Below are 27,351 nucleotides of genomic sequence, written 5' to 3' on the forward strand. Positions count from 1 at the left end.
GTGGTTACAAGATAAAATGTCCAAAGAGAAATTAGCATTATGAATTCGTTCTGATTTCCAGCTTTTCATTAGCATGACAATGCAATGCAATCGGCAGAATTACATGATTAGACAATCATTGACTACAATAAAAACTGCTCTGCACAGGCCATCTCAGTGAAATCTAAAACACAAGCACAACTATGGAAAATCGAATTGAAAAAATGGGATATTCTCGCAATTGCCCTTTGAAAAGACCTCGGTAGGTCGATAGGTCATCTAGAAAATGACTGGCATAACTTTGGAAGACTCAATCCGATAGTTTATTTGATTCAGACATGCTTCTTTTTTACAGATGTTTAACAATTTGAAACACTTTGTCATGCACGTGCCCACATGAGAATTAAAAGTGAAAAACACAGGACATATATTTAGTATTTGAATAAGTATCTTCAATTATTCAGATGGGACCTGTCCGCTGCAGTATTTAAACACACACTTTCATCTCTAAGAAAAAGTGTTTTTATCAAAAAGAAGGAAGTTAACTGTGTGGAGTCCAGGGGTCAGTCAATGCATCTGTTAGGCAATCACTCAGGTAAGCCTGCTGAGAACTGGTCAGAGCCAGGTGCTCTGGACTCTGGGCACTCATATGCAGGAATCCACTCATGGGCCTTACTGCCCTAAGTGCTCCCATGCTATTGGCAGCATTGCTGGGATTTCCAAGGTCCAAAGAGGTGAAGTCACTTACTCAAGCTCAAGGCAGAATGCGGACAGCAACACAGTCCCAGAGGTACTTCGGCCTCACCACAGCTGTCCTCAAGAGCCACAATGGGAATTTCATCATTTATTCAATAATACTTTGAGCCTAGGAAGTGTTCATTCAATCTCAATAGGTTAAGTCATGAATTTACCAAGCCTAGAATAAATCACCTTATTTTATGGCCCCATCACACATCTACTTACATTATGAGACCAAAAAGCAGTTTTTCATTACTGCATACAGAGGGACAGCCTTCCCTTTTGCTCTGACCATCTTTTCTCTAAGCTGGCTAAACAAGAAGGATGGTCCTGTAGAAGCGTTCTAGCCTCATTTTTCTAAATGTCACTTAGATTAGTTTCAAGAGTAATCTATCAAACAATTCCCAGAGTTGTGTAATAATAGGATGTGACAATTGGTGACAATTTGCACCACTTCAGTAAAGAAGAGTATTTTGTAAGCAGCCTTACGAAATCATTGGAAAATAAAAAAATCTTGAAGTGAAACATTATCTTAGTAAATTATCTGAAGTAAAATAATATCTTAGTAAAATATTATATCTGAAATACTACTGTGATTGGTCATCAATTAATATTCACAAGAACTCTCCTTTTTTCTGACATTACCCTGAAGTTATACCTGTCTTTCTAGTTTTTCTTCAACAGTCATCAAATTTGTGAAATGAACACTAACTGAATCAAACAGAGGCAATTTCATGAAGACTTAAATATGATACAAGGGGCTCACATTCCCTTAAAATTAATGACAGCTCATAAAATAATGGTGAGCAATTTTGCAAAATGGCATTGTCAAGGAAATAGGTCTAGTCTCCTAAAGCTCTTTGTGCCTTCCTAAGGAAATTACCTGTGGTCTTCATTACATAGAACCAAATACATGAACAAAAGAGTCAGCCGTCCATACCAAAAAATTCAAACTGACATGTTATTATTATTTCAGGCTGATTGATTCTTTATTCATTTCACAATAACTACTTACTAGGCACTAAGCAGTGGGGGAAGAGTGACAGACAAGGTCACTACCTCTGTAACTCTTACAGTCTAGGAAGCAGATAATTAAAAAATGTTTGCCGAAATGAGGTATTAACATAAAGCAAGATGGTCAGTAGGGAGTTTGATTTCAACCCAAGTGAGTCTGAGGTAATGACTGCACATCTAGATGAAGCTTATCAGAGAAGGCAGGACCAAAAGTACAGATCTGTTATCCTTTTATTTATTTTTTAATGTTTGTTTATTTTTGAGAGAGAGACAGACAGAGCATGAGCAGGGCAGGGGCAGGGGCAGGGAGAGAGAGAGACACAGAATCCGGAGCAGGCTTCAGGCTCGGAGCTGTCAGCACAGAGCCTGAGGCTGGGCTCTAACACAGGAAAGGTGAAATCATGACCTGAGCAGAAGATGGATGCTCAAATGATGGAGCTACCCAGGCACCCCTAGATTTGTCACCCTTTTAAAGTGACTGTTAATGTTGGAAGGACAGGCCAAAGAAGAGAGCACAGGCAAGGAAATTACTGAAGGCAGAATGTTAAGGGAACTTTAAACTTACATGATGTCAAGGATGACAGAAAAAGAGCAGTTGGGCAAGTAACTGAATGAGGATTACAGAGAATAACAACGAAGGGAATGAGATGAGAAGATAATCAGTGAACTTAAGTGCCAGGGAGAGATTGAAGGATCCCAGGAATGAGCACAGGTATTAGATAGGAAAGGGAGAGGGATTGGTTTAATGGCTACTCATCATGTTTCAAAGACCAGAGCCAAATCTCAGAAGGGATAATTGTTGCCACATGACTGTCAAATCTGGGTAGACTTCATCTTAAGAGAAGATTGAGATGGCTCCCTTTGTCTTGCTATGATAGACAGATTTCTCTAGCAAATTTAAGTGCTAAAAAAAAAAGAAAGTGACAAGTATGTATCTACATTTCTAATAGGAGATTTTATTTTTAAGTTATCAGGCAACTCATCAATACTTCATTCTAAGAGATAAGAAAGTAAAAGCACCTAAAGATATTCAGATAATTTATGAAGTCAGTAAGTAGTTAATGGACAGCAGGCTCCTAAATTGCTATTTAAGAGCCTTATCTACTCATCATATTGGACCATTATACTCAGGTAGGCTTGGGATGGAGTTCCCAGTAACTTTTGAGGACTTAATGGATAGAAGATGTTTCATCAGAGGGATTTTTCCTTAATCGTGTCTCAGTGCATGGGCTAATATTTTGGAAAAAAAATAGTAAATTAGTAATTATATCAGGTTAATATTACAATTTACAGTATTTGCTAAATCTTGGCAAAGTTGAATTAAAGATTCAGTTAAGGAATTATGGATTTACATACCTGTGGTACCCATCTGGAGGACACAAAGCTGGTCACTTCTATTACAGACAAGCCAGTTTGGGAAAGTTGATTGATAAATTCAATTTTTATGTCTGTAGGAACTATAACCTATGAAAGCATTAAAAATTATCTTATAAGTAATTTGCATAGTGTCTATTGAAGCATAAATAGAAAATTACTTCCTAACAGAAGCAAATCATATTTAAGATGCATAAATTCAAGTAGCAATTGAGGACAAACACAATCGTATAATATATGAAACCCATCTAAGTCTTTAGAATCTTAATAAATATTTTGATTTAGCATTTGGAATAACTATGTTAAACTAGTATCAAACTACCTTTTCATTCTGCAATCCATCCCTAGGTCCAACTTCTACTATTTTAACATACTCAGGGAGTCCAGATAACTGGGATGTTTCCTGAAATGGAAAATACAAGGCAAGACAAATAGGTAACAGTTAGATCATCAAACCTGCTTATTTGAAAAATCAAACAATTACACTTTGTTATAGAAAGTTCTCACCCCAGAAAGCTAAATTAAACACAGTGCTATAATCCAAATATCAAGTTTGTATTATCAGCAACATAAGATCATTTTTTTTCTTCTAGCTCAGTAATATCCAGTCATTAGATGAAAACTGCAAAGATTAATTTCTAAAATATAACTGTGGAAAAGGTAATATACTTAGGATTTATAGAGCAAATTTGTTGAGTGACTCTCTGTGTGTTGATAAAATTTACTATTGTTAGAATTCATTACAAAAGTGTTTCTTTGTATTAACATACTTCTACCAAGCACAGTCTTAAAGATGCCACACTCCATACCTTGAACTTGAGGAATGTGGTTGTGGTTCTCTGGCCTATGCCCAGAAAAGCTGAGACTAGACAAAAAGGTATGCTGCTTATTTATTTTCTGTGTCACACAGCACAACCAGCACCTAAACATAGCTCCCGAAGTACAGAGCCACTCCAGTAGGGTCTAAACCCTCAATATTCCACTGGGAACACCTAGTTGTAACCCAGTGTAATACTGTTCCACCTTTTGCCCAAATCTGAAATGGCAGAAGGTCTAGACTCTAGAACCTCTGGCCCAAACCAAGTACTATGGACACATATTTAAAAAGACACTAGTTTATGGCACCTGGGTGGTTCAGTCAATTAAGTATCTGGCTCTTGATCTCTGCTCAGGCCATGATCTCACAGTTCATGAGATGGAGCCCCACATCGGGCTCTGTGCTGACAGTGCAGTGCAGAGCCTGCTTGGGATTCTCTCTCTCCCTTGCTCTCTCCCTCCCCTGTTCACACGTTCTGTTTCTCTCAAAATAAATCACTTTAAAAATAAATTTAAAAAAATAAAAAGACAGTTTAAAACAAGAAAAATAGGAACTGCCTTTCTCAATGTCATATCACAGTTAAAATGATAATAATTCCCTAGAATCTCTAAGCTATGTTAAGTGTGGGCAACTACCATCAATTTCTTCAATAGATAGCTGATAGAATCCATCAAAATCAGCAGGACCTGTACTTCAGAGTTGTTTTTGTCTTGCCTTTCAAGAGGGATGATGGATGTGGGCCAACCGACGTGTATTGTCTCACTCTGTCCTTGTAGCAATCATCGACATATACTGGTCAAGTGGTCTGGATGCAGAACCCGGTTTGTTTTCTGACACAGAAAATTGCTCGTTGGCCCTTTTAGGGCCATAGCCAATATGTTCTCTTATTGGCATTGTGTGCTAACTCAGCAAAAGAACCCAGAAAATCCCTGCTACAATGTTTACATACCATCCTCAACATTTCCATTAAACTGGGCAATTTAATGAGCAAAAATTAACTAAAAAGGAAAAGAATTCTCCTCTCTACATCCTCTGAGCAGGTTGTAAGGGAAGCATGGGGATCCTCATCTTTAAGCTCAGTTTTGGAAGGCAACCATGAAACCAAGTCTCATTTACAGTGGCCATAATTTCAAGGCAATAAATGACAAGGACGGCATGGGAAAGTGGAATAACAAGCTCATTCTTTTTTGTTACCTTCAGTCCTTAAACAGCAGAAATAAAAAACAAACAAAACCGACCAATCTTAAGCCATGTTTTTTCATTCCTGCTTTTTCCTGAACCTGCACCTTCAACAGCAATTAGCTTGGAGTATATATACATGGATGAAGAGTACTTCTTTATTCAACAGCAATGTTTTAACAACCACAAGAAACACAGTCTTTTTTAAGGTGGTAACAACAAGCCAAATGCAATTAAAAAACTTAAAACACTCCTTTACAACACTGTGTAGCTAACAGAAGCAACAATCTGAAAAAACTGAAGTAGGAAACTCTACCAAGTACAGCCATTTCAGTGTTAGGTAGAAGCTAGATATGAGCAGTGGAGAGAATGCCCTGAGGCAGAGTCCCAATTCCTTGAAGAGGAATGATAGAGACAGGAGCTGGAGCCAAGGATGTTGACAAACTACACATTTAAAGCTGGGGAGCACAACATCCGGATCTGATGGCTTCTAAGACCTCAGGAGTGACAGACCAAAGAGCCACAGGTACAAACTTGTCCTCTCCTCATCCAGCTCTGCCCCAGTAGAACCTCTACACTCATTATAATGCATTTGCACTGCACGTATACAGCCCTGCCTGACAAATGATATGATGATTCCACAAACCTCATAGGGTTAAAAACTCCCCCTCCAAATGACTAGAAACAGCCTCCATTAGAGACCATCCCACTGTACCTCACAGCACTCCCCTAGCCCAGAGAGCCCCCATACTATCCAATCCAATAACAACCTGGGGGCTGGTTCCACCTCCTGGAACCTGCCTGCTCTCCCACCTTAGGAATGTGTTTTCCTTTAATAAAACTGCTTTGTGCTGGCTACTTTCCTTCTAGCTGCCTTTATTTGAGCATGAGCACGGATCCCCTTGTAAAACTTCTCATGGGGAATCCAAGACTGAGACCTCCATTCCTACAAGGCAGACTTTCTCTATCCCATAACAAAAGCAGAATATCAGCTCACTTGATATTAGATTTCTTCTTGAATATAATATTGTTTTGTGTAAGCATGGATATGTATTCCCTCTATCAGTGAATCTGAGAAATCTGAACAAAATTAAAATGTGTTCTCCTTGTTAACAGCAAAATAAATAAATAAATAAATAAATAAATAAAACCCATTAACACTTGAATATGTATGATGTGAGAGCCCTCTCTCAATGATCTTTAGCCCTTTTCTAATCATTACTATCACTGCATTGATTTCTGTAAGGAGCTTCGGCTACACATAAACAATGTCTACTGGACTAACTCACCTAAGTGCTGTCCAAGTATATAGAAGTGATTCATGACTGATCTCATTATTTTCCCCACCTCATGCCTCTCTTCAGACATTCTCCCACCACATGCTATTCTTCACCTTCTTTCTTACCACTTATATCTAAGTGGCCCATTTATTAACTGTTTTATTTTGGCATATACCCAGCACCCAGCACAATGCATAACACTTACACTGTGCTCAGTAATTACTTGTTGATTATGCTGGTGAATCTCTTCTGTCACTGGCTTCATTAAAATTGTCATTTTTTTTTCCTCATCCAATCTGTTGCTATGGCTTCCTAGGTAGTGTTTCTCATCTTGTTTTTCCATGACTAAAATCTTTCAGCATCCAGCAGTCACCTTCAGAGCAATCCATCAGTCTAAGGTAAAATGATTTATGACAAGCCTCTCATCTTCTACCACTGTCTCTACTTCATGCATCCTCTGATTTTAGCCAGGGCAAAATCATGTCTTCCACCCTTTCATGTCTGTATACATGAGGTTTCTGCTGCTTAGAAATACCTTCCATCTGTGAAAAACATTTTCCACCAAATCCGTTTCTCTTCTATATGGACGAAGGAATGGACTACATTTCTCCCCTATGTAACAGTTATATCTGAACAAATTCCAATCAATTGGATGAAATATCCAATGTATATCCCTCCATGCTCCTTGCCTTTCAGCAAGCTTGATGCAGAGGAGCATGGCAAACTTGAAAACTCAAGACCAAACAAAACCAAAAGTAAATGAACAAAAATAATGAAGTAGCCTGTATCTTTCAATCACTGCTTAAATAACGACTCCATGCCAATAAGAAGCAATCATTTTATACTTTATATGGACAAAAATAAATTTCAACTCTTTAGACCATTTACATTACAGGTAAATATTTTATAGTTACTAATTGTGAAGGATAGTTAAGGATCTGAAATTTTAGCCTGCTTGTAAGCTATCTAATGAGGCAGCATGGATGCTGGTGGAAGGCACAAGACACCTGGGTCAGAGGAAAAATTTTTAAAAAGCTTACTACTCACAACACTCACAGCAAAAGCAACAGCTAGAGGATTAGCCTTTGTGCTGGTTCCTCAAGCTCCAAATCCTACAGGGAGAAGCAAAGATGATGAAGTGACACTTGCACAAGCAATGGGTTGCACTACAGGAAAGGAACCCCAAGCACAGTGAACCTGAACCTTTAGTAATAGGCGGTAAGCATGATCTTTTCATGGCTATAGAGGTAAACATGTTTGTTATACTTAACTATGAGCATGCCTACCTTTTGCTCTGCAGGAAGACATTATCTCTATTTTCTAAGACTTTAAGGACACTTAGCCTTTGCTCCAGAAGACTTCTAGCATATAACGCTGTTCCAAAAAAACAAAAAGGTGTTCCCAGTATAAAAATACTTTTTTCAAAAGAGAGAGAGACAGAGAGAGAGAGAGTGCATGAAAGCGGGGGAGGGGCAGAAGGAGAGGGAGAATCTTGGGCAGACTCCATGCCCAGGGTCCCAGTGCAGAGCCCAATGTGGGGCTCAATTCCACGACCATGAGATCATGATCTGGGCCGAAATCAAGAGTCAGGCACTTGACTGACAGGGCCACCCAAGCACCCCCTTCAATACAAAAATTCTTGAAAAGAGAGGTTGGAATCAAGGCAATTGTAACTCTGCTTGTAGACATACAGAAATTTAAGACATGTATGGAGAATTACTTCCCAATAGTAATCACTCTTCATTTTTATACCATCTTGATATATGGCAAATTTTCCCAATAAGTAAGCCACTCTGTTGGCTTCTGCAGTTATGAACAGAGCCTGGGACCAAACCTGTTCAATTTATCTCATGAGACATTTAATTAAGGCTACTCTCAACAAAACTATAAGTAGTAGGATAAAGCCAGCCAGCAGTATTGACTTCAGCCATGCCCCCTCCTCCTCTGAAGGGTCCTGGACGCAACCAGCTGTATAAATCCTATGCAGTAGAGACTCTGCACCAGAAGCAGAGTTGTTTACTTTCTGTCCATTTTATGATGGTGGATATGTTGCCATGCCCACTACTATGATCCATCCAGATAGCAATGATGGTAATCCAGATGATGGAAGTTGATCAGCAACATGATTCTAGGGGATATTAGAATGTGGGCCTCATGTGATTCAATCAACACAATTCAGAGCACCTAAAAATCTGTCTTTGATTTTTCAGTCTATACATGTCCAAATGGCAAATAAGCTAGTGTACTGACCACACCCCAAAGTCAGTTAAAAAAAAAAAAAAAAGGAATATCCTCAAGTTCTTCTGAGTGGGTAGGATGATCACACTCATTTTTAGTTCTGCACAACTGTTACAGAGGTTGTGAAACCACAGCAGCCCTGTGCACATCATCAGGTTTCAGCTTAGCCAAAATATCATCCAACCAGGCCAAGGCCTCTGGAAAAGCACTGTAAATAGAAGGGTGCCACTGAATCAGTAGCTTTGCTTTAGGCAGCAGGGTGGGCAGCAGAGGGCAACTGCTACTTTTTGTGTGTAAAGCTGAGATTGCACTGGGGACAGGCTTACCACTTTCTTGAATATACCATTTCTATTTGATTAGTGAGGCCTGTTGAGGTTGTACTACCTTGTTAGTCATTTCCAAAATGAAAATAGGCCATAGAGTCACAATGTCCCATGACTCAGGTGTCCAATTTCAGCAAGAGCTCAATAGCAAGGTAATACCTGATTTTCAAAAGATACCTGGTAGCTCTGTCAGGGCAGTGAGAAGTACAAATTCCTAAGCAACACCTCTAAGTGGATGCTGCCTGTCTTTGGTCAGAAGGATTCAGGGATTCCCAAGCGTATCTTCACTTCACTACATGCAGCTCTTCCTAACTGAGGTGATCCCCTCTGGCACTTATGGGACAGACAACTACAATCCCATCACATGTCAACTCTTACTATATGTTCAGATGTGGAATCAACAATACATTGCATTGGCCTCAACAGCCCCACCCAAAAGGTTACTTTGATTCTCTTTTCCCATTGGGAACACTGCCCAAACCTCATCAGTTGAAAACAGGACTCCCACCCATGGGATTGAGTAGGACGCTGACACCTTTAGATGACAGCCAAAAATGTTTGAGTCCTCCCTCTCCCCAAAGTTCCCCAGCATACTCAGATGGATGATCTCCATGAACTAATAATCATCTTTTTCCTTAAAGCAGATGGAGGAAGAAGACTGGAAATGATCCAGGGGCACAGAGGGAAAGATTAGTTCCATAGCAGTAAGGCACCTTTACTTTCTATTTTGGGCAGCATAGTAGCTGCTCACCAGCTCAATCAGATGAACTTGCAATGTTTGGAAACCACACAAAGTACTACATTACACATCAAAATCATCATTACTGGGGCACCTGGGTGGCTCAGTCGTTTAAGCATCCTACTTCAGCTCAGGTCATGATCTCATGGTTCATGAGTTCGAGCCCCGCGTTGGGCTCTATGCTGACAGCTCAGAGCCTGGAGCCTGCTTCGGATTCTGTGTCTCCCTCTCTCTCTGCCCCTCCCCCACTCATGTTCTGTCTCCCTCTCAAAAATAAATAAACATTAAAAAAATTTTAAAAAATCATCATTACTAACACCATGGATTTTAACCTAGGAAACCCCTGCACTCAGCATCCACAACTGCATTGGTTTCCAGCAGGATAATGAGGGGTTTGTTCCCACTGGCTGGCATGGGCTTGACTTGCACATGATCCACATCTCCTAACTCTTTATCTAGTCACAATATATTGGCTAAGGGAGTTTTGCAAAGTGGCAAGGCTAATGATAAAATTTATCTAGAATTCTTTGGCTCCCTTCTCATTCTCCAATATGTTACCTTTCAGCACTATAAACACAATCTGGGACAGTAGGATTCCCCCATACTAGTCAATGACTGATTCATCTATGGTTCCTTACAGGAACCCCAGCCAAATCTCTCCAAGAGGGCCAAAGTTTCTGTAGAGCAGCCAGGACTCACAGACTCAGAGATCTTTTGCTGTCATCTCCAATTATATCTAAGTTTTCCATGACATTGCAGGACAGGCTAAGTTGTAAAAAGGTGCAGTTACTGCTATTCCTGTATCACAACCATTGCTTACCCCATACCCTCAACTCCCAACTGAACCGAAGTTCTTATGATTCACCCAATTTCTTTTCATAACATTGTCCCAATTTATTTCTTCTCTACTCCTAGTAACTCTTGATGGAAAGAGGGAAGAGAATCTTCAGCCCACACAGTGTTTATCTTAGTGCTAGCTGTTACAATGGGTGGACCTGAGACTGTCCACCAGGAAGGAAGTTCCTTCCTGCCCCTAAGAAAGTTAACATAATCAAGGCACCGCTCAACCCTTGAACCTGCTTCCTGGAAACCAGGCTGCAACCATCTTCCCAATTTCTCATCATTAACAAGCAATAAAACAGTAAACCCTATTTTGCTCAATTGACTATAAAATCTGGTCAATTTGTTCATTATTAACTTCCATTTTCTTCCCTCAAATCCCTTTAATTCATCAGAAAAGTTTTCATTCTTCCTCTTTCAGGAAGTTATGTCTTCCTCTATACTCCATCCTCGTTAACAAACTGTCACAACCTTTGAAGGACTAAGATTTTACCCTACATACTAGCTCATAAGCAACTCTGTCACAGTTTTATGGGTGCTGGCAGAAGATATTCAACTCTTGAATCTGAGACAAAAAATTTATTATTCACATTAATACCAGTCCGAGCATCAGAGCACCAACATTTTCTTTCACTGGTTCCCTGAGCATGACATGAGCAGTGCTTGGGGGAACCTGAGTATTTCACAGTTGGGCAGTTAGCACGCCTGCCCTTTGCTCTGTTTCCCAAGGTTGTTTGCCAGACAAACACCTTGAAAAGACATTTTCAAAGACATTTAATCAATGCCTTGCTAATAATACATACAAAAATGCAACAGACACATGAAGAATTGCGTCTCAACATTCTTATTACTTCAATTAATACTCAGTTACTATTCTCAACAAAACCTCTTAGTCATTATCTAAGAATCTATTTGTCATCTATTCCAGACTCTTCTGATCTCCTCAAACGCAGTAATTTCATTTCTATTATCCTATAACACTCTGTAGAGACTTATCTTAAAATATATCTAGAAGTACCACTTTGCCTATTTCTAAGCCTATTTTGATTATAAATCTTCAGAGTCATTAGAATGGACACACACTAAACACTCAAACGCTCTTTGTTAAATGAATAAATGAGCTTACATCTAACCAGAAAAGTAAGTTTGAAATTTCATCTATCCAATACATATTAGCAGCATTATTATAGTTATCAGATATGTGGAAATAAACCAACCAAACAAGAATCTGTGCCCATAGTAAGCTCACACTTTAGTGGCACAGGGAACTGCATGCTACTTTCTGAGAGCAGGGGGAGTGGGGGCACAGCAATTTTTTTTTTACAGTGAGTATCTAAGAGTTGATAAATGACGTATATGTTCCAAGGAACATAAGTTTTTTTTTAAGTAGTCTGCAGAAGTTAGCAACATAGTCTTTAAATAGGTCTATAGTTTGAATTTATTTTTATAGCATTAAAAGGTCTATGTTACTGAGCTCAGTGTATCCTGTTTAATGTGGAGTCATGTATGATACTGGTGAAAACAAAAGATGTATTATCCAGAACAAGGCATTCAAAAAGCCATGTTATATGCTGAATGTATGCCCACATTTGGCATCAGATTTCTAATGGTTCGCTTTCATAGTACAACAACAAAAGGAATACTATCTTGCATTTATATGTTGCTTTATTATTCTAAAGCACTTTTCTATCCACATTTCATCTGTGAAGCTACCCTGTGAGGTAGGCAGAACTGAAAGAGAGATTAAATGACATTCTAAGGTTACCCAACTAAGTTCCCTGGCTCCTTTTCTAGTTTTCTTTAGGATGAGATTAAATATACCACAAACTATTGAGCTTAAGGTTGTGAAATAATGAACCATTCTTTTATGTAGAACATAAATGGGCTGCTTTACTTACATTTTTCAATCTTACATAAAATTAAATGGAAGGCATATTTTAATGAGGGTTTCTCTGAAATCTTAATGGGGTGTGTTCATGTATTTATTTTATATATTTACATATAAAATATATATGGGAGACTTCTATATATACAGTCTATCCTCCTGATGGTGACAGATGATTCCTTATTATTCGCTCTACAAATCCTGCTTTTTTTTCCCCTCTAAGAAAACACCACCATCCACAGGAGAAATTTCCTGACAGATTTTTATATGTTGCACTCACTTCATTTCCTGAGGAGTAATTTTATGTGTAAATAAAGTCTTTATAATATTGACATATCCTGTTTCATAGTCAGTATTCTTCCCACAGAGAACTGCTACACCAGCCAAATCAAATGCTCCCACTACACAGATGAGAAGTATGAATCAGGAAATTGTAAGATTTTCTTTTGAAATTAAATTGAACTTTTTAAGGGAGCGTAAATTAGATGTCCACTTTTACAAAGAATCTATTTTTTTTTATCCCATATGAAATATGCACATGGTGCATTTTGTGGTAACATTAAACTCTCCACATTCTGCTATTTGTTATTTCTCAGATATTTCCCTGTTAACCTAACATAGTCAGAAACACATACAGCATTCTCACTGGTAGGATAGGTATCAACAGAAACCTTGGTCCTCTGGAACAATCTAAAGACATTTCTGTCTCTGGTGCCTTTCCAGGATGGACTGAATCAACAAAGTTGATATTTGAAACCCTTCTTTCAGAATATCCATGCCCCAGTGCTCACTCAAAGGCGATCTCTGGCAGTTTAAGAAGAATTTAATTTCTAATATGGTACAAGTAAGTTTGTAATGTACCATTAAGTCACCTCCAACTTTATGAACAATATATCTTAATTTACAAACTCAAAAGGTCAAAGGTCTCTACTTACCTTTTAATAATTTTTGACAGCCAAAAGGAAAAGGGGAATATATCCAGTACTTTGTTCCCAACTGCATTCAGTCAATGTTTAACAGAGATTAAGAACAAGATCTAAAAATGTAAACACTCTCCTGATGTATGCATGCTAATAATTGTCCTAGGTACTAAATGGAAAATTAATGCTGGGCATCAGTGCAGATATAAAGCATAATTCAACATGAATTCCTTCTTGAAATATGTAAATGTTATAAGCACTTAAATAAAAGTAGTTACAAAAAAGCATAAGAACATTATATAAGATTATCTTCCATAACAGCAGATCGAAATATAGAATGATGAACAATATGAGATCTAAATTTATCAATTATTTTTTTTAATGAGGCTCTTAGCATCTCCATCACTGGAATTCATTTCCCCATTAAATAAATTCCATTTTTAAATGTGTCTTAAGCAATAAATGTACACATACATACTTAATATTCATTCATGGATTGTTTCAATATAAATCCATAACTGTATTATAAATCCAATTGTGTATGAGGACTGAAAATACAGATTAACACAGACTGTGTGAACAGTTTATGAAACATGGATGGTAATAGAAACAAAAGTGGGATGAAACACATGTAAGGAGAAAAACTGAAGAAATCAAGAAAAATAGTTTTTAATCCAAGAATTCTATAAACTGTCCAATAAAAGCATTAAGATAAATTTCAAAGAATTCAAAAAGAAAAACTTCTATGCATTGAGATAGCATGAGATCTTGTACACATAGTTATGCTTTATTTTTTTTTATTTTTTTTTAACGTTTATTTATTTTTGAGACACAGAGAGATAGAGCATGAACGGGGGAGGGGCAGAGAGAGAGGGAGACACAGAATCGGAAGCAGGCTCCAGGCTCTGAGACATCAGCCCAGAGCCCGACGCAGGGCTCGAACTCACGGACTGTGCCCGACGCAGGGCTCGAACTCACGGACTGTGAGATCGTGACCTGAGCAGAAGTCGGACGCTCAACCGACTGAGCCACCCAGGCGCCCCTAGTTATGCTTCTTTAAATGGTTGCTGTTACTTAGGCTATTTAGTTTGAAGAAATGAAATTATTTATTCCTACATTCATGGCAATTTAACGATAAAATAAAATAATCTTTACGAAAAATTAGCCAACATCATCTATAGATTTTTATTACTGTTATCATTATTACTGTATTAAAGATTAAGATAGTAATAAAAGTGTTAATTAGAAAACCCAAAAAAAGTTTAACTTGAAATATTTAAAGTATAGAAAGTTACCTTTTCCTTGGTGTCTTTGCCAATATATATTTTTTAACCACTACAATTGTTTTTGCCTTTTGCAGACACAATAAGCAGCCAGATTGATTGAAAACATAAACGCACGCACACACACACAGGACAAACTCCAACTCCCAGGAAAAATGTGGGCTGTGTCATGTAATACACCAAGTTTCATCATAGAAATGTTTTTAGGATGTTAATATTCTCAAAACACTGGCTTATAATAGAACATGCAACTAATTATGTTAAGCTAGCCATACAAGCAGGATGACTTTATAGCCACAAAGTTTAAGAAAACTATTGGAATACATTAACTTTTGTCAGAGCTTTAAAGTTCATACACCCAACGTGGTATGGCAGTGCTTTTGCCGGGGAAATCTGGCTTATTTGGCTAAGAAGCCACAATTCATTATTGTAAATAGTTGCTTAAGTTTGGGTTGCCATTATCATTGGCAAAAAGCAATTAAAGTGCTTTAAGTGACTTTTTGGTTTTGCCATGTTTACTGTTTAACAATGGCAAATGATGAAATCACATGAGAGATGTGCCAGGGAGTTTTCAGCTTTGTAATACTCTTTATTAAGTACAATAAGACTAGATACCTGAAGAATCCATTCAAACTTTGAATAAAGTTTTTAGATGTTAATGAAGTCCCTTTGTCAAAACGCTCCTTTAGGTAATATCTATGTTCTGATTGGCAAAAATCAAAATGCCTGAGAAATGCATGGTCATAGACATACACCAAAAATTCTCCGGAAATAATACACATTAATAGTTTGTGGTGTCTCATATCTCATCATATGTGAAGTTTGACATTTGTGAGTGATGAATTGTTGAGTGCTAAAAATCACTGAATAAGAGACTGATAGAGATACTACCACATGCTAGTGAAATTAGGTGGAATCTCTATCTTTGGAAATTTTGCTTTCCATTATTAATGGACTATAGTGCATGTTTGAGTATGCTGCTCAGCTCTCCCTTTCTGTACGAAGACATTCCCAGAAGCCAAACCTTTGGCAGTTGAGGACACTTCAGTTAGCCTTTTTTCAGGGAATGCCCTCAACTAAGGAGAGCCACCTTACCTACAGTCTCATCTCCTCTCTGTGATCAACCAGAGTGGTTTACACAGGGATTTAACAGCCCAGCCCCTTTGCTGTACAACGGCACTGTGCAAGGCAGTGCCACAGGACCTTATCAGCTCCGAAGACCCCAGTGGGACTCAGACCTTTAGTGTCTGTCACAGTTCACTTCTTCCTCTGCCTTGTCCTGCCTGCTCCACTTCCTCACAAGTACTATCAAGGGCACCAACCTTCTGCACACAATTCCTCCTCCAAGAATCTGTTTCTTGAGGAACCAGACCTAAGAAGATTGGAGCCAGAAGTGAGCTGAGGAAGTACACTCTAAGATGGGATTGAGGAGATAGAATACTTATTATTTTTCAGTTAGTCCCCCTCCTTGGAAGAAGACGAGACATTAATGGTCCCTGGTAACCTGTAGTAATGCCACTGTTGAAAGTTTCACTGGTTCTACAACAGGATAATCTTTGTCCCCCAGGGGACATTTGGCAATGTCTAGAGACATTTTTGGTGTCACAAGTGCTGGGAACTACTGGCATCTAGTGTGTTGAGATCAGGTATACTGCTAAACATCTCATGATGCACTAGACAGGCCTCCACAACCAAATGTAATCCCACATAAATGAAAAGAGTGTTGAGTGTCAGGCATCCTGATCTATACAACTGAAGTTATTGAAGGCTAAGGTTGTTCCGTCAATGATGTTAGCTGCTCCAATAAAAAGTCAAGATCCATCTCCTGGTTTACATTGCTGAGCCAATTTTCAGACCAAAAACCAAATACCTCAGGGAAAAAGAAAAAAAAAAAAAGAAGAAGAAAGAAAACCAGATTCCCATGTGAAATAACCTGTACTACTATAGCAACTATATGAGTCATTTAATTAATTACTGTTCCATGAAATGGAGATCATAAAGGGTTAATATTCAAAATATATCAAGAACTTGTATGGGGTACCTGGGTCGCTCAGTTGGTTAAGCATCAGACTCCGACTCATGTCACAATCTCATGGTTCATGGGTTCGGGTGCCGCTTCCGGCTCTGTGCTAACAGCTCAGATCTTGGAGCCTGCTTTGGATCCTCTGTCTCCCTCTCTCTCTGCCCCTCCCCCACTCATGTTCTGCCTCTCTGTCTCTCTCAAAAAATAAACATAAAAAAAGAACTTATACAACTCAACACCAAAAATAATAAAATAATCCAATTAAAAATGGGCAGAGGACCTGAATAGACATTATTCCAAAGAAAACATACAAATGGCCACCAGATACATGAGATGATGCTCCATATCACTATCATCAGGAAAATGCAAATCTTAACCATAATGAGGTTAATCACCTTACACCTATCTGAACGGGTAGAATCAAAGAGACAAGAAATAATAAGTCATGGTGAGGAAGTGAAGAAGAAGGAACACTCATGCTCTGTTGGTGGGAATATAAATTGGTGTAGCCACTGTGGAAAACAGTACAAGGGTCCTCAAAAAGTTAGAAATACCATATGATCCAGTAATTTACTCAAAGAAAATAAAAACACTAATTCAAAAATATATAAGTATCCCTATGTTTATTACAGCATTATTTACAGTAGCCACAATACTGAAGCAACCTAAGCATCCCTCAACAGACAAAGAAGATGTGGATAAAGAAGATGTGGCGCGCACACACACACACACACACACACACAGAAATATTACCCAGCCATAAACAAGTATGAGATGTTACCATATGCAAAGACATGGGTGGACCTAGAGGGTATTATGCTAAGTGAAATAAGTCAGACAAAGACAAATATATGATTTCACTTACATGTGGAATCTAAAAAACAAAAAGCAGAAACAGACTTATGAATACAGAGAAATAATGGCTGCCAGAGGGGAAGGGGGTGGGAGGATTGGCAACATGGGTGAAGGCAAGTGGGAGGTACAGGCTTCCAACTGTGCAATGAGTAAGTCATAGGGAAAAGTACAGCACAGGGAATATAGTCAATGGTACTGTAATAATGTTTATAATGACAGATGGCAACTTCGCTTGTGGTGAGGACAGTATAACATGCTGACTTGTTAAATCAGTAGGTTGTACACTTAAAACTAATGTAACGTGTGTCAACTATACTTCAAATAAAAAATAAAACATTGTCAAAGCAATGAGAAAAAACCAAATGAAATAAAACGGAGATCAAAGTAGCTACGAAGAATTTTGGCAAAGCCATGCATACTGCTGCACATATAGTGGTCATTAGACAAATAGGCCCAAACAGTATTTTTTTATTCATTCATTTATTCATTAATTCACTCACATGACTCTAGCTGCACAGCTGACATAGGCAAAACCCTATTCTATAAATTGCTCTAAGAAAGCCCATATGGATATGGAAATCAATTTTCAAGGAGTTACCCTAGTGAGAACATTCCTAAAATAAATCATTAGTAACTCTAGTAGCTTTGTATCTAATACTACTCCTGAAGCAACTCTTCAACGTCTTTTAAAAACCATCATGGAAGGGCCCTTCAGTGTGGTAATGAAAACTCTCAAAACAAATGACCTGGCTCTACCATACACACGATGCACAAAGCTGGTTCTACCATGTACTTTGATGTACAAAGCTGAGGAAATAATTTGATTACTATTCCTCATTTTCCTCTGTCTGAAGTGGGAAGGTGACTCTCCTCTGAGCCAAGTCCTTGGCTTATATGTGTATTGTGAAGATAGAATATGAATATATATCATTTAGCATTTAGCTCGGTGAGGAGTTAATACTTGATCGATGTTTGTCATGTGACATGAAGCTAACATGAAGACATGAAAAGCTTTTCTAATATTTTAAAGGAAGGATAGTTTAAAATTATTTCATTATCACTTTAAAATACACCTATTTGTTTAAAATTTACAATGAAAGGAGTCATTGCCGATAGCAGGCCAGATTACCTTATAGAGTTCTAGCCATAATCAAAGTAATACATGGAAATTATTCAAGGTCTTTCAACAAGGAACTCAAAACACTTTGGAGACAGTATCCTATTCTGGAAGCTGCCAACAATTTTATCCACCTCCAGTGCTGACACCATCAACTCCACCCATCCTGTTCCACTTGGCAATGTCAACCTCAGTTTGAACTTTTGAGAGGCGACAGAGGGGCACTCACTTCATTAAGAGGGTAAGTAAGAGCTCATATTCAAAACCTGGCTGAATAATGCCATGAATGAGCATAGGAGTCAGGTTTTTACTTGTTGGAAACGTTCTCCTGGAAAAAAAAATGAATTTAACGGCAAATTAAATACATTAATAATTCTGATTGGCACGATGCTCAAGGCAAGACTATCTAAAAAATCCCTGCATCATACTCTTCACAAACTAGATTTTAATTTCTCTTCTTTCACCCCAGGGAGCTTCCTTTCAACTTCAAAGAGTAGTATTGGGGTATGGAAGATCTAAATTCAAACAGACAATATACATCTTTTTTGTAGAACACAGCTAGCAGATGAATGGTTGACATTCATACAACAGTATAAGGTTTAAGATGACCAACGCCCTTGAGCAAAAAAGACTTCACAATGCCTTAAAACAACCCAATTACTCATTTTGTCCTCATTCTTGAAGTACACTGATTATTCTAATTGTCACTACAGGTAATGGAAGAGAAAAGCTTCCTGATCTCAAAATCAGAATTTTCAGAAATCTGATCATTTGGAACATTCAAAACATATGGGAAATAAAATATACTGAAACACTCACAGCAGTGGAGGGAGGCTAGACAATTTTGAGAAAGTTATACCAATGCATATGGCCCCTTGAGGCAGGACCAGACCAGGACCCTAAGGTGATTATGTCTATAACTGAGACTTTAGTGTGTCCCTCTCCAGCCTATCCTTCTGCAGGCTTTCACATTTCAGTAAATTGCATACTTTTAAGCTGCTGCTGCAGACTGCAGATTTGTGCCCCCCACAAATTTGTATGTTGAAACCTAATATCCAATGTGACAATATTTGGAGGTAGAGCCTTTGGCAGAGCCCTCATGAATGGGATTAGTGTCCTTATAAAACAAACTCTGGGGTCCCCTAGGTTGCCCCAGAGGGTTAAACATCAGACTCTTGTTGATTTCAGCTCAGGTCATGATCTCACGGGTTCATGAGTTCAAGCACCACGCCAGGCTCTGTGTTGGCAACGCAGAGCCTGCTTGGGACTCTCTCTCTACCTCTCTCTCTGCCCCTCCCCATTCATGCTGTCTTAGTCTCTCTCAAATTAAATAAACTTAATTTTTTAATGTAAACAAATTAAAAAATTCAAAAAAAATATTTTTAAAAAAGAGACTCTGAAGAGCCCCCACTATACTTCCACCATGTGAAGACACAGAGACAAGACAGAAAGACAGCTTTCTGTGAACTAGGAAGTAAGTCCTCACCAGACACTGAATCAGTAAGCACCCTGATCTTGGACTTTCCAGTCAAAAGAAAAGGAAAATAAAGTAGTTGTTTATAAGCCATCTAGTTTATGGTACTCTAGATAGTAACTCCAATGGACTCAAGCAACAGCTAAAGCCTGCACATGGAAACATCCTCAAATCCTCTCTTCATGTGCCCTCTCTCAGCCTGATCAACAAACTGTGTTCTGTCTTTTCAATAATCATCTCCAAGGCAGCAACCTCATTAACACTGCAAAACTTACAATCAATCGCATCATTCCTCTGGTTCAATACCCTCCATGACCTTCCTTTTTTTGGAGAAAAATCCAAAGTTTTTACCATGGCTTTTGAGGCCTCCAAGATATTATACCTTATTACTTTTCAGAGCTGCTCTCCCACTCCTCCTTCACTCCTGCTCCAGCCACACTGATTTCCCCACAGTGCCCTCAACCCCTGGGCACTTGCACTTCTCCCGCAGGACTGCTCTTCCCCCTTGTATCTCTGTGTCTCACTCCCTCCCTTTCATCCTATCTCAGCTCTCTGTAGAGCCTATATAATACAGAAAAAAAGAAACAAAACAACAAAATCCTCCTTACCATTTTATCACCCTTAATCTTCATTATTCTTCCAGTACTCATCACCACCTAGCACGTTATGAGTATGTCTACTTATCTATTGTCTGTCTCTTCCCATTAGACTAAGAGCCCCTTGAGCGTATGGACTTGTTTAAGTTCACTGCTATATCCCAGCTTTCTGAACTTAGTCTGGCATATGGAACATGCTCAGTAAACACTTATGGAACAAATAAATGGATATGATTTATTCAGAGTTCATAGAAGTTAGTCATATAATAGAAGATGTTCACAGTCATTATGGCTTAGAAAACTACCAAAAATTTACTCTACATAGTGCTCCCTGATACTCTGAGGAAGACACTTAGAATCATTATTTTCACATGAATGGTCTAAGGGAAGCTTTCAAAAACTCCAAAGGAGCTGCATGTGGTAAAGAAGCTTCAACAAAAGAAGTTAGGTCAAACATCTGGGCCGCTGCTTTTCTAAAAAATAGAATGTCCTGTGGTCTAAAGGAATATACGTGTTTTTGTTGTCAGTTCTCCTCAGCAGGGTGGGATACAGTTGAAATCTTCCACTGGTATTACTGGCTATGATAGATCAAAATATATCTAGAGTCTTAGTCCTGAAGCTCTAAATACCTACGAGAGTACAGGCGTGGGGTGGGAGGGGGGAGGTTCCCTATATTAGAGGAGGAAGAGTTGTGATCCTTGTCATTAGTGTCAACTTACAAAGGGCTCCTTGGAGTTCTGTGATTATTAGTTAGCTGGGCTTTCTTTATCCATTCATTTCATCAGCCCTGGCATACTGCAGTGAACAAAGGACCCCTTTTTCATGAAGTTTACAGACAACAGCAAAAAATAAAATAAATGTGCAAGTCTCATAAAGAAATCAATGAGGGAAAGGGAAGAGGAAGTTGAAGGACAGGAGACATGTTTCAAGTTTACATAAGAAGGTATACTTTGAGAAAAGAATAGAAGGAGGTGGATGATGGGATTGAGTGCCAAGTTATACAGATGTCTTGGGAAAGTTATACAGATGTCTAGAAAGGGCCTTGTAACAGCCACGTTCTCCAAGTTGATTGGGGGAAACACATACGGTGTGTTAACTGCTATAGGAGGGGCCACGTGGCCAGTGTAAAATGGAGAAGAGTGAGCAAGAAGTCAATTAAAGTAATACAATGAAATAAAGAATTTGGAAGTATAGAGAGGACCCAGGTAAAGACTTATTCCCAGGCTGATAGAAAGCCACTGGAGCACTTTAGAGCAGAAGAATGACACAATAGGAAGTGTATTTTACTAAGCTCACTCTGGCTGCTGTATCAGTAACAGAATGGTGGAGGCCAGAGTAGAAACAGGAGATGAACAGAAGGTTACGGTAATAATGCAGATGAGAGAGAATGGTGGCTTGGTTAGAATGGTTTAGAGGTAGAGGAAGCCAAAGGAGACCCTGAAGGTACAACTTTTCACCCTAACAAAGTGTCTCTTGATTTCCAGGCTAGGCAGGACAGATGAAAAACTTATATCCTGATGTTCCCTGGAAGTCTGACAATGTAAAATGCAAAAGAAGTCAGAATACTTATGAGAGGGAAATAGTCCCAAGTGTTTCAAAAAAGGAAAATAAATTGTTAAATTTATTCAAAATCTGCTTCCCCATTAAACTCCTTCCCACCTCCATCCATTGAGAAGACTACTGCTATCTTCCTGCCTGGAGCTTCTAACCTCAGGCCAGCCTGAAGCAAAACAACTACATTAGGTTGCCTGGCAACACCAGCTGTATCCTGACAGTTCTTGCCCCGCAGCAACCCCAGCCCTGCATTCGGTAATTTCTAGACTGCTTCTCTGACTTCTCACCTGTCTCTGCGTTCTAACACGCTGACCTCTCCTGGCCCTAATTCTAATTAAAACTTATGTTTTGTTTCCTTAGGGCTCTGAATCCAACTGATGAGGTTGCTACCGGCTTTATTACACTTTGCTTTCCAGGTGGCCGATTTCATTTTAGAGACACTGTACCTCAAACCCCAGAGGTGTCTCTAATGTTGGAAATGTGAGCAGGCTGGTGAGGGGTGGTCTGGGGCCGCTGAATTTCTGATCCTTCTTAAATCACATCACGTGAGTGTTTGTTCATTCCATGTAAGCCAAAATCTAGCCCTGCTTAAATGTTCTTCATATACTGAGAAGTCAGGGCGGGGGGGGGGGGGGGGGGGCAGTACTCAATAAATTATGTTGCCTAAATAGAGTACAGCTGGTACCCACACTGTACTTAAAAATGCTCCATGTACTTCAGACTATGCCTAATTCATTCCACAACCTCCTATTCTCAAGTAGGACAAGCGAGCAACAGGGTACTTTGATAAAAGTTTAACCTGGTGGGGTCAGTCTAAAACAGCCCTGTTTTTCCAGGATTCAGTTGGAACCTATCTGGAGAAGCCAGTCCTGCTTCAGGCTCCATTTAAAGAGACAAGAAACTTAGGAAAGGTCTGCACAAGAATTAAAGTTGCAGGTATAGCAAAGGTGAGAGGATAAAAAGTACTAGAGCTATTTAGGCTGTGGTATAGAGAACAGGCAACTACATAACTTAACATGTAAAGGATTACCCGACAAAGGGAGTTTCTGACAATGTTTATTTAACACCGGAATACAAACAGCAGGTGGAGTATGAGGATTAAATTTGCTTCAAGTGAGGGCTATTAAATATTTTGAAGAGTTGTTGTTACAGATGGTTGACTGTAATAACATGGTCTGAAAAATAAGGTAGCCATACATCCCTTTGTGTTTGAAATCATCCTGGTTTACACCTGTTGTCCAAGGTCATTAATATTTTGCCCGTTTTCCTCAAAGTACCCACACTGGAGGAGAGCCTGAGTGGCTCAGTCCATTAAGCATCTGACTTTGGCTCAGGTCATCACCTCACTATGAGTTTGAGCCCCACATCGGGCTCTGTGCTGACAGCTCTGAGCCTGAAGCCTGCTTCGGATTCTGTGTCCTCCTCTCTGTCTCTGCTCCTTCCCTGCTTGCACTCTCTTAAAAATAAATAAAACATTAAAAAAAAATTAAAGTACCGACACTGGAACCATAAATTTTATGATCACTGCACTTAAATTCCCTACATAAATTTACTTTGAAGGAATACAGACTTAATTTCACATCCATTCCTTCTACCCCTACCAGAATACAGAGCATTCATAGTGACAGGCAAGATTCCTGTCTCTGTCCCTGCATACCACTCTCACAGTCTATCCATGTGATCATGATGACCAATGATAATCACAAATAAGCAAAGCTATCCTTCTAAGAACGCTTTAATCCCAACATGTGGAATGCCCTAGAAATTGAGCCTTTTCCAGTCCCTACATTTGTGTAGAAATATCTGGGCAATGTGAAAAAGGAGATGTGTTTTCAACCCTACTTCCTCCAAGATGCTTCTTGACTTTTTGTTCTCTCAAATTTTCTATCTCCCAGTGGATCCACCATCCTCCAAACTATCCAAACATCCAAATCTCATCAAACATTTTCTGACCATGTCCATAATCTGTCAGGACTATGGTCTTGGTGATCAAAGTGCTATCTTCACCCTGAGGTAGCCCAGAACCAAATTTGGGTAAGCAGACATTCCCATACCTTTCACCTAGCAATGGAATCAGCCCCAAGGCACATTTTAGCATCGGAGTCTCTTATGTTTTGACTTCTCAGAGCCACTTGATGAAATAATTATTCTAAGGGAACATCAGTCTAAAGAGCTAATTGTGCAGGATGGGAGGAGGGGCCAGAGAGATATTTTAGTAGAATTAAATAGGGCCTTTTCATTTTGGGATCAAATACTATGTACATAGCCCTCAATTTAATTTGCCCATTTCTTTTGTTTTTGAATATGCCCAGTTAGATTTAATACTCTCTTACAATCCAGAAAAAAAGAGCCCGACTAGAGATTTGGCAGAAAGGTTAAGTCTATATGGTAGGAATTGCTATGCATACTCTCCTGCCACCCTCACATGGTATGACCATTCAAGTGAGATCTGGACAATGGAGTATAACAAAAGCGTGTCACTTTCAGAGTGAAGGACGTGGTTCAGTCAGTGGAGGATGTGACTTCGACTCAAGTCATGATCTCACTGCTCGTGAGTTTGAGCCCCATATAGGGCTCTGTGCTGACAGCTCAAAACCTGGAGCCTGCTTTAGATTCTTGGTCTGCCTCTCTCTCTCTGCCCTTCCCCCACTCTCACTCACTCTCTCAAAAATAAACATAAAAAATAATTTCAAAAATAATAAAGGACCTTTAATGACCACTAGGAGGGATGACTGGTATGAGAGCAGGTCATAAACTTCTATGAAGCTACCTTATCTCTAACTGTTCCAGATGCTCAAATAGCTGGCATCAAGAAGGAAAGCTTCCATTCAGAGATAAACTTGATTTTGTCTTTAATGATAAATATGAGCCTTTTGTAGAAAAATAAACCATTCCCTACCAACAGAAGGGGTACAGAACAAGCCTCCCCAAAATGCAGCATGTTGATTATTTTGAGCTGAAAACAAACAAGGCCCTTAAAGACTCACCAAGGACTTTTTACTTCTCCATTATCTGCCTCTAAGATTTCACAAAGAGGGCCTGGTCCAGGAAGAGAGCTATCACCAAAGATAACTTTTGTAGAGTATAAGCTAAGTGTGGTAAGCTGAGGGGAGCTTGGCAGGATGTCTGTTCACATTTCAACGTCCCACTGTCTCTGTACATCACAACTAATATTTGTTTACCAACTTTTTGCTCTTCCCATCTTCCTGTGAATTATCTTCCTTCCCTTTTAAACTTCAGACCCCTATCCTCTTCTCTTTGGCTCAGGATAACCTGCAAGCCTAATTGCTGTCTTTGAGCCTCTTGTGTCTTTGAAATTAAATTTGGTTACTCTGTCTTGTGTCAGTTTAATTAATAGACCAGCCCCCCCACAACCTCAAAAAAAACCTAGAAAGAGAAGGAAAATTTTTCTATGCCTGCAATTGGTGACCATGAAGGGCCCTTCAGCAACTGGACACTGTTCACTCTGGGACTTCTGCAGCTGGGAGATCCTAGGACCTCTGATAAACACCAGCAGAAGGAAAGAATTCTTAACATGTCAGTCTCCCAGAGCTCTAGCTGCAGGGTCCAATGGAAACAAGAGTAGCAAGAGTCCTTTTTCCTTTTCTAAATTTGTGAGGTGGCATTCCTTTTGTCCAACTGTGGCAGCTCTCAGGGGAGTTTGTCAGAAAGGGTCCGGGTCCATAAAGGATCATCTCAATCTTCACTTGTCTCGTTAGTGCGGGCAAAGTCCTATTCCAGGAGCACCTGACCAGTGTCAACGACTAGCCAGTTTATGACTGGAGGCAACACACATTCTCAAGAGTAACTAAAGATGCCATTTGCACTATACCATTCTTCCCAACTGTGACCATGAAGATTTTTTGCTTTCTTAGGCTAATACTGGAAGTCAACTTTCTGGACTTTGCGAGGGCTGCATTCTCTGCACTCTCCTCTAGGATGCCTCTTACAGAAAAAAGGCTTATTCGTTTGAGTCACTATTAAGAATTTAAGATCCTACTCATCAATGGCCAGATTATGGATCCTCTGAATTAGCTATATTTGAAAAAGAATTTTCTAGAGTGCTCATCCTAAATAATTGTCTTACTGGTACCTATGGAAAGACCAAACTACAAAAAAGAATACAAAGGATTATAATGGCTAGCCTTAGGGACTCTTAACAGAAATCAGATTTATAACAAAAATTAAGGTCCACACCCAATGTTAATTCCCCTTCTTAAAAACCACCCTATCTCCTCAGCAAATTCCCAGGCCCTTCTGCAAATAATCAGGAAATGGATCAACTAAAGGCCAATGTTCAGGGACTAATGAAACCAATAGTAGAGGTTTTCACCCTACAGTGAACTGGTGTAAGGTTGAATTGGTCACTCAGAAAGGAGAGTCGTTAAATATTTTATTCAGACTTTCCTAACCTCCTGCGGTTGACGAGATTCTAAGGAATTTTCTGGTAAAATGCTACATTATTCCCTTACATAGTTAAGGGAAGTTAAAATAAATGAAAAATCATGCCAAATTCTGGCAAATCCTGGAGTCTATAGAGGAGACCCTAGGAAAACTGGCAGAAGCCAGCTAAGAGCAAATACGCCAGATTCAGCTCTCTTGCATCTTTGTCTGTAGGGCCCGTTAAGAGAGGAAAATAAAATTTCACATCCCTTCCTTTCCAAACCTAGACCCATTGGTTATTGATCCTTTCTCTCCCAAGGATGGGTACTGCCTTCTAGCTTGTGTGTCATTTCGTGCCCTGAGAATGTGGCTTGGTATTCCCTCTTTCTTTTGGTTATCTTTAGAAGTGACTCCAGATTTTGTGAATATGGTATCTCCTATATATATATATATATATATATATATATATATATATATATATATGTGTGTGTGTGTGTGTGTATATATATATATATTTTTTTTTTTTTTTTTTTTTAGACCTTCTGCTCTGAGCTAAATGCCCAGAGGAAAAGAAAAATATTCCAATGTACTTGGATGGATAGGTCAGTCCTTTATCATCCAGAATTCACTCTAGTTCTTTAAGAATTAAAAGCAACTGAGGGTGCCTGAGTGGCTCAGTCAGTTAACACCCAACTTCATCTCAGTTCAGGATCTAGCAGTTTGTGAGTTCGAGCCCCCCA

The 27,351-nt window shown here is 39.1% G+C and overlaps 1 protein-coding gene across 1 annotated transcript in view; it reads right to left on the reverse strand.

The window, feature by feature from the left end:
• The window catches only part of HMGCLL1 (3-hydroxymethyl-3-methylglutaryl-CoA lyase like 1), a 192,306-nt gene that overhangs the window by 143,503 nt on the left and 21,452 nt on the right, over window positions 1–27,351 (reverse strand). Inside the window, exons 2-3 of the mRNA XM_030315732.1 lie at window positions 3,428–3,508; window positions 3,088–3,195 (exon numbers count right to left, since the gene is read on the reverse strand). Of these exons, the coding sequence (XP_030171592.1) occupies window positions 3,088–3,195; window positions 3,428–3,508 (189 nt within the window). The remainder of the gene's footprint in view (window positions 1–3,087; window positions 3,196–3,427; window positions 3,509–27,351) is intronic.

Source organism: Lynx canadensis, chromosome B2 (assembly GCF_007474595.2).
Source record: "Lynx canadensis isolate LIC74 chromosome B2, mLynCan4.pri.v2, whole genome shotgun sequence".
In the NCBI taxonomy this organism is placed as follows: domain Eukaryota; kingdom Metazoa; phylum Chordata; class Mammalia; order Carnivora; family Felidae; genus Lynx; species Lynx canadensis.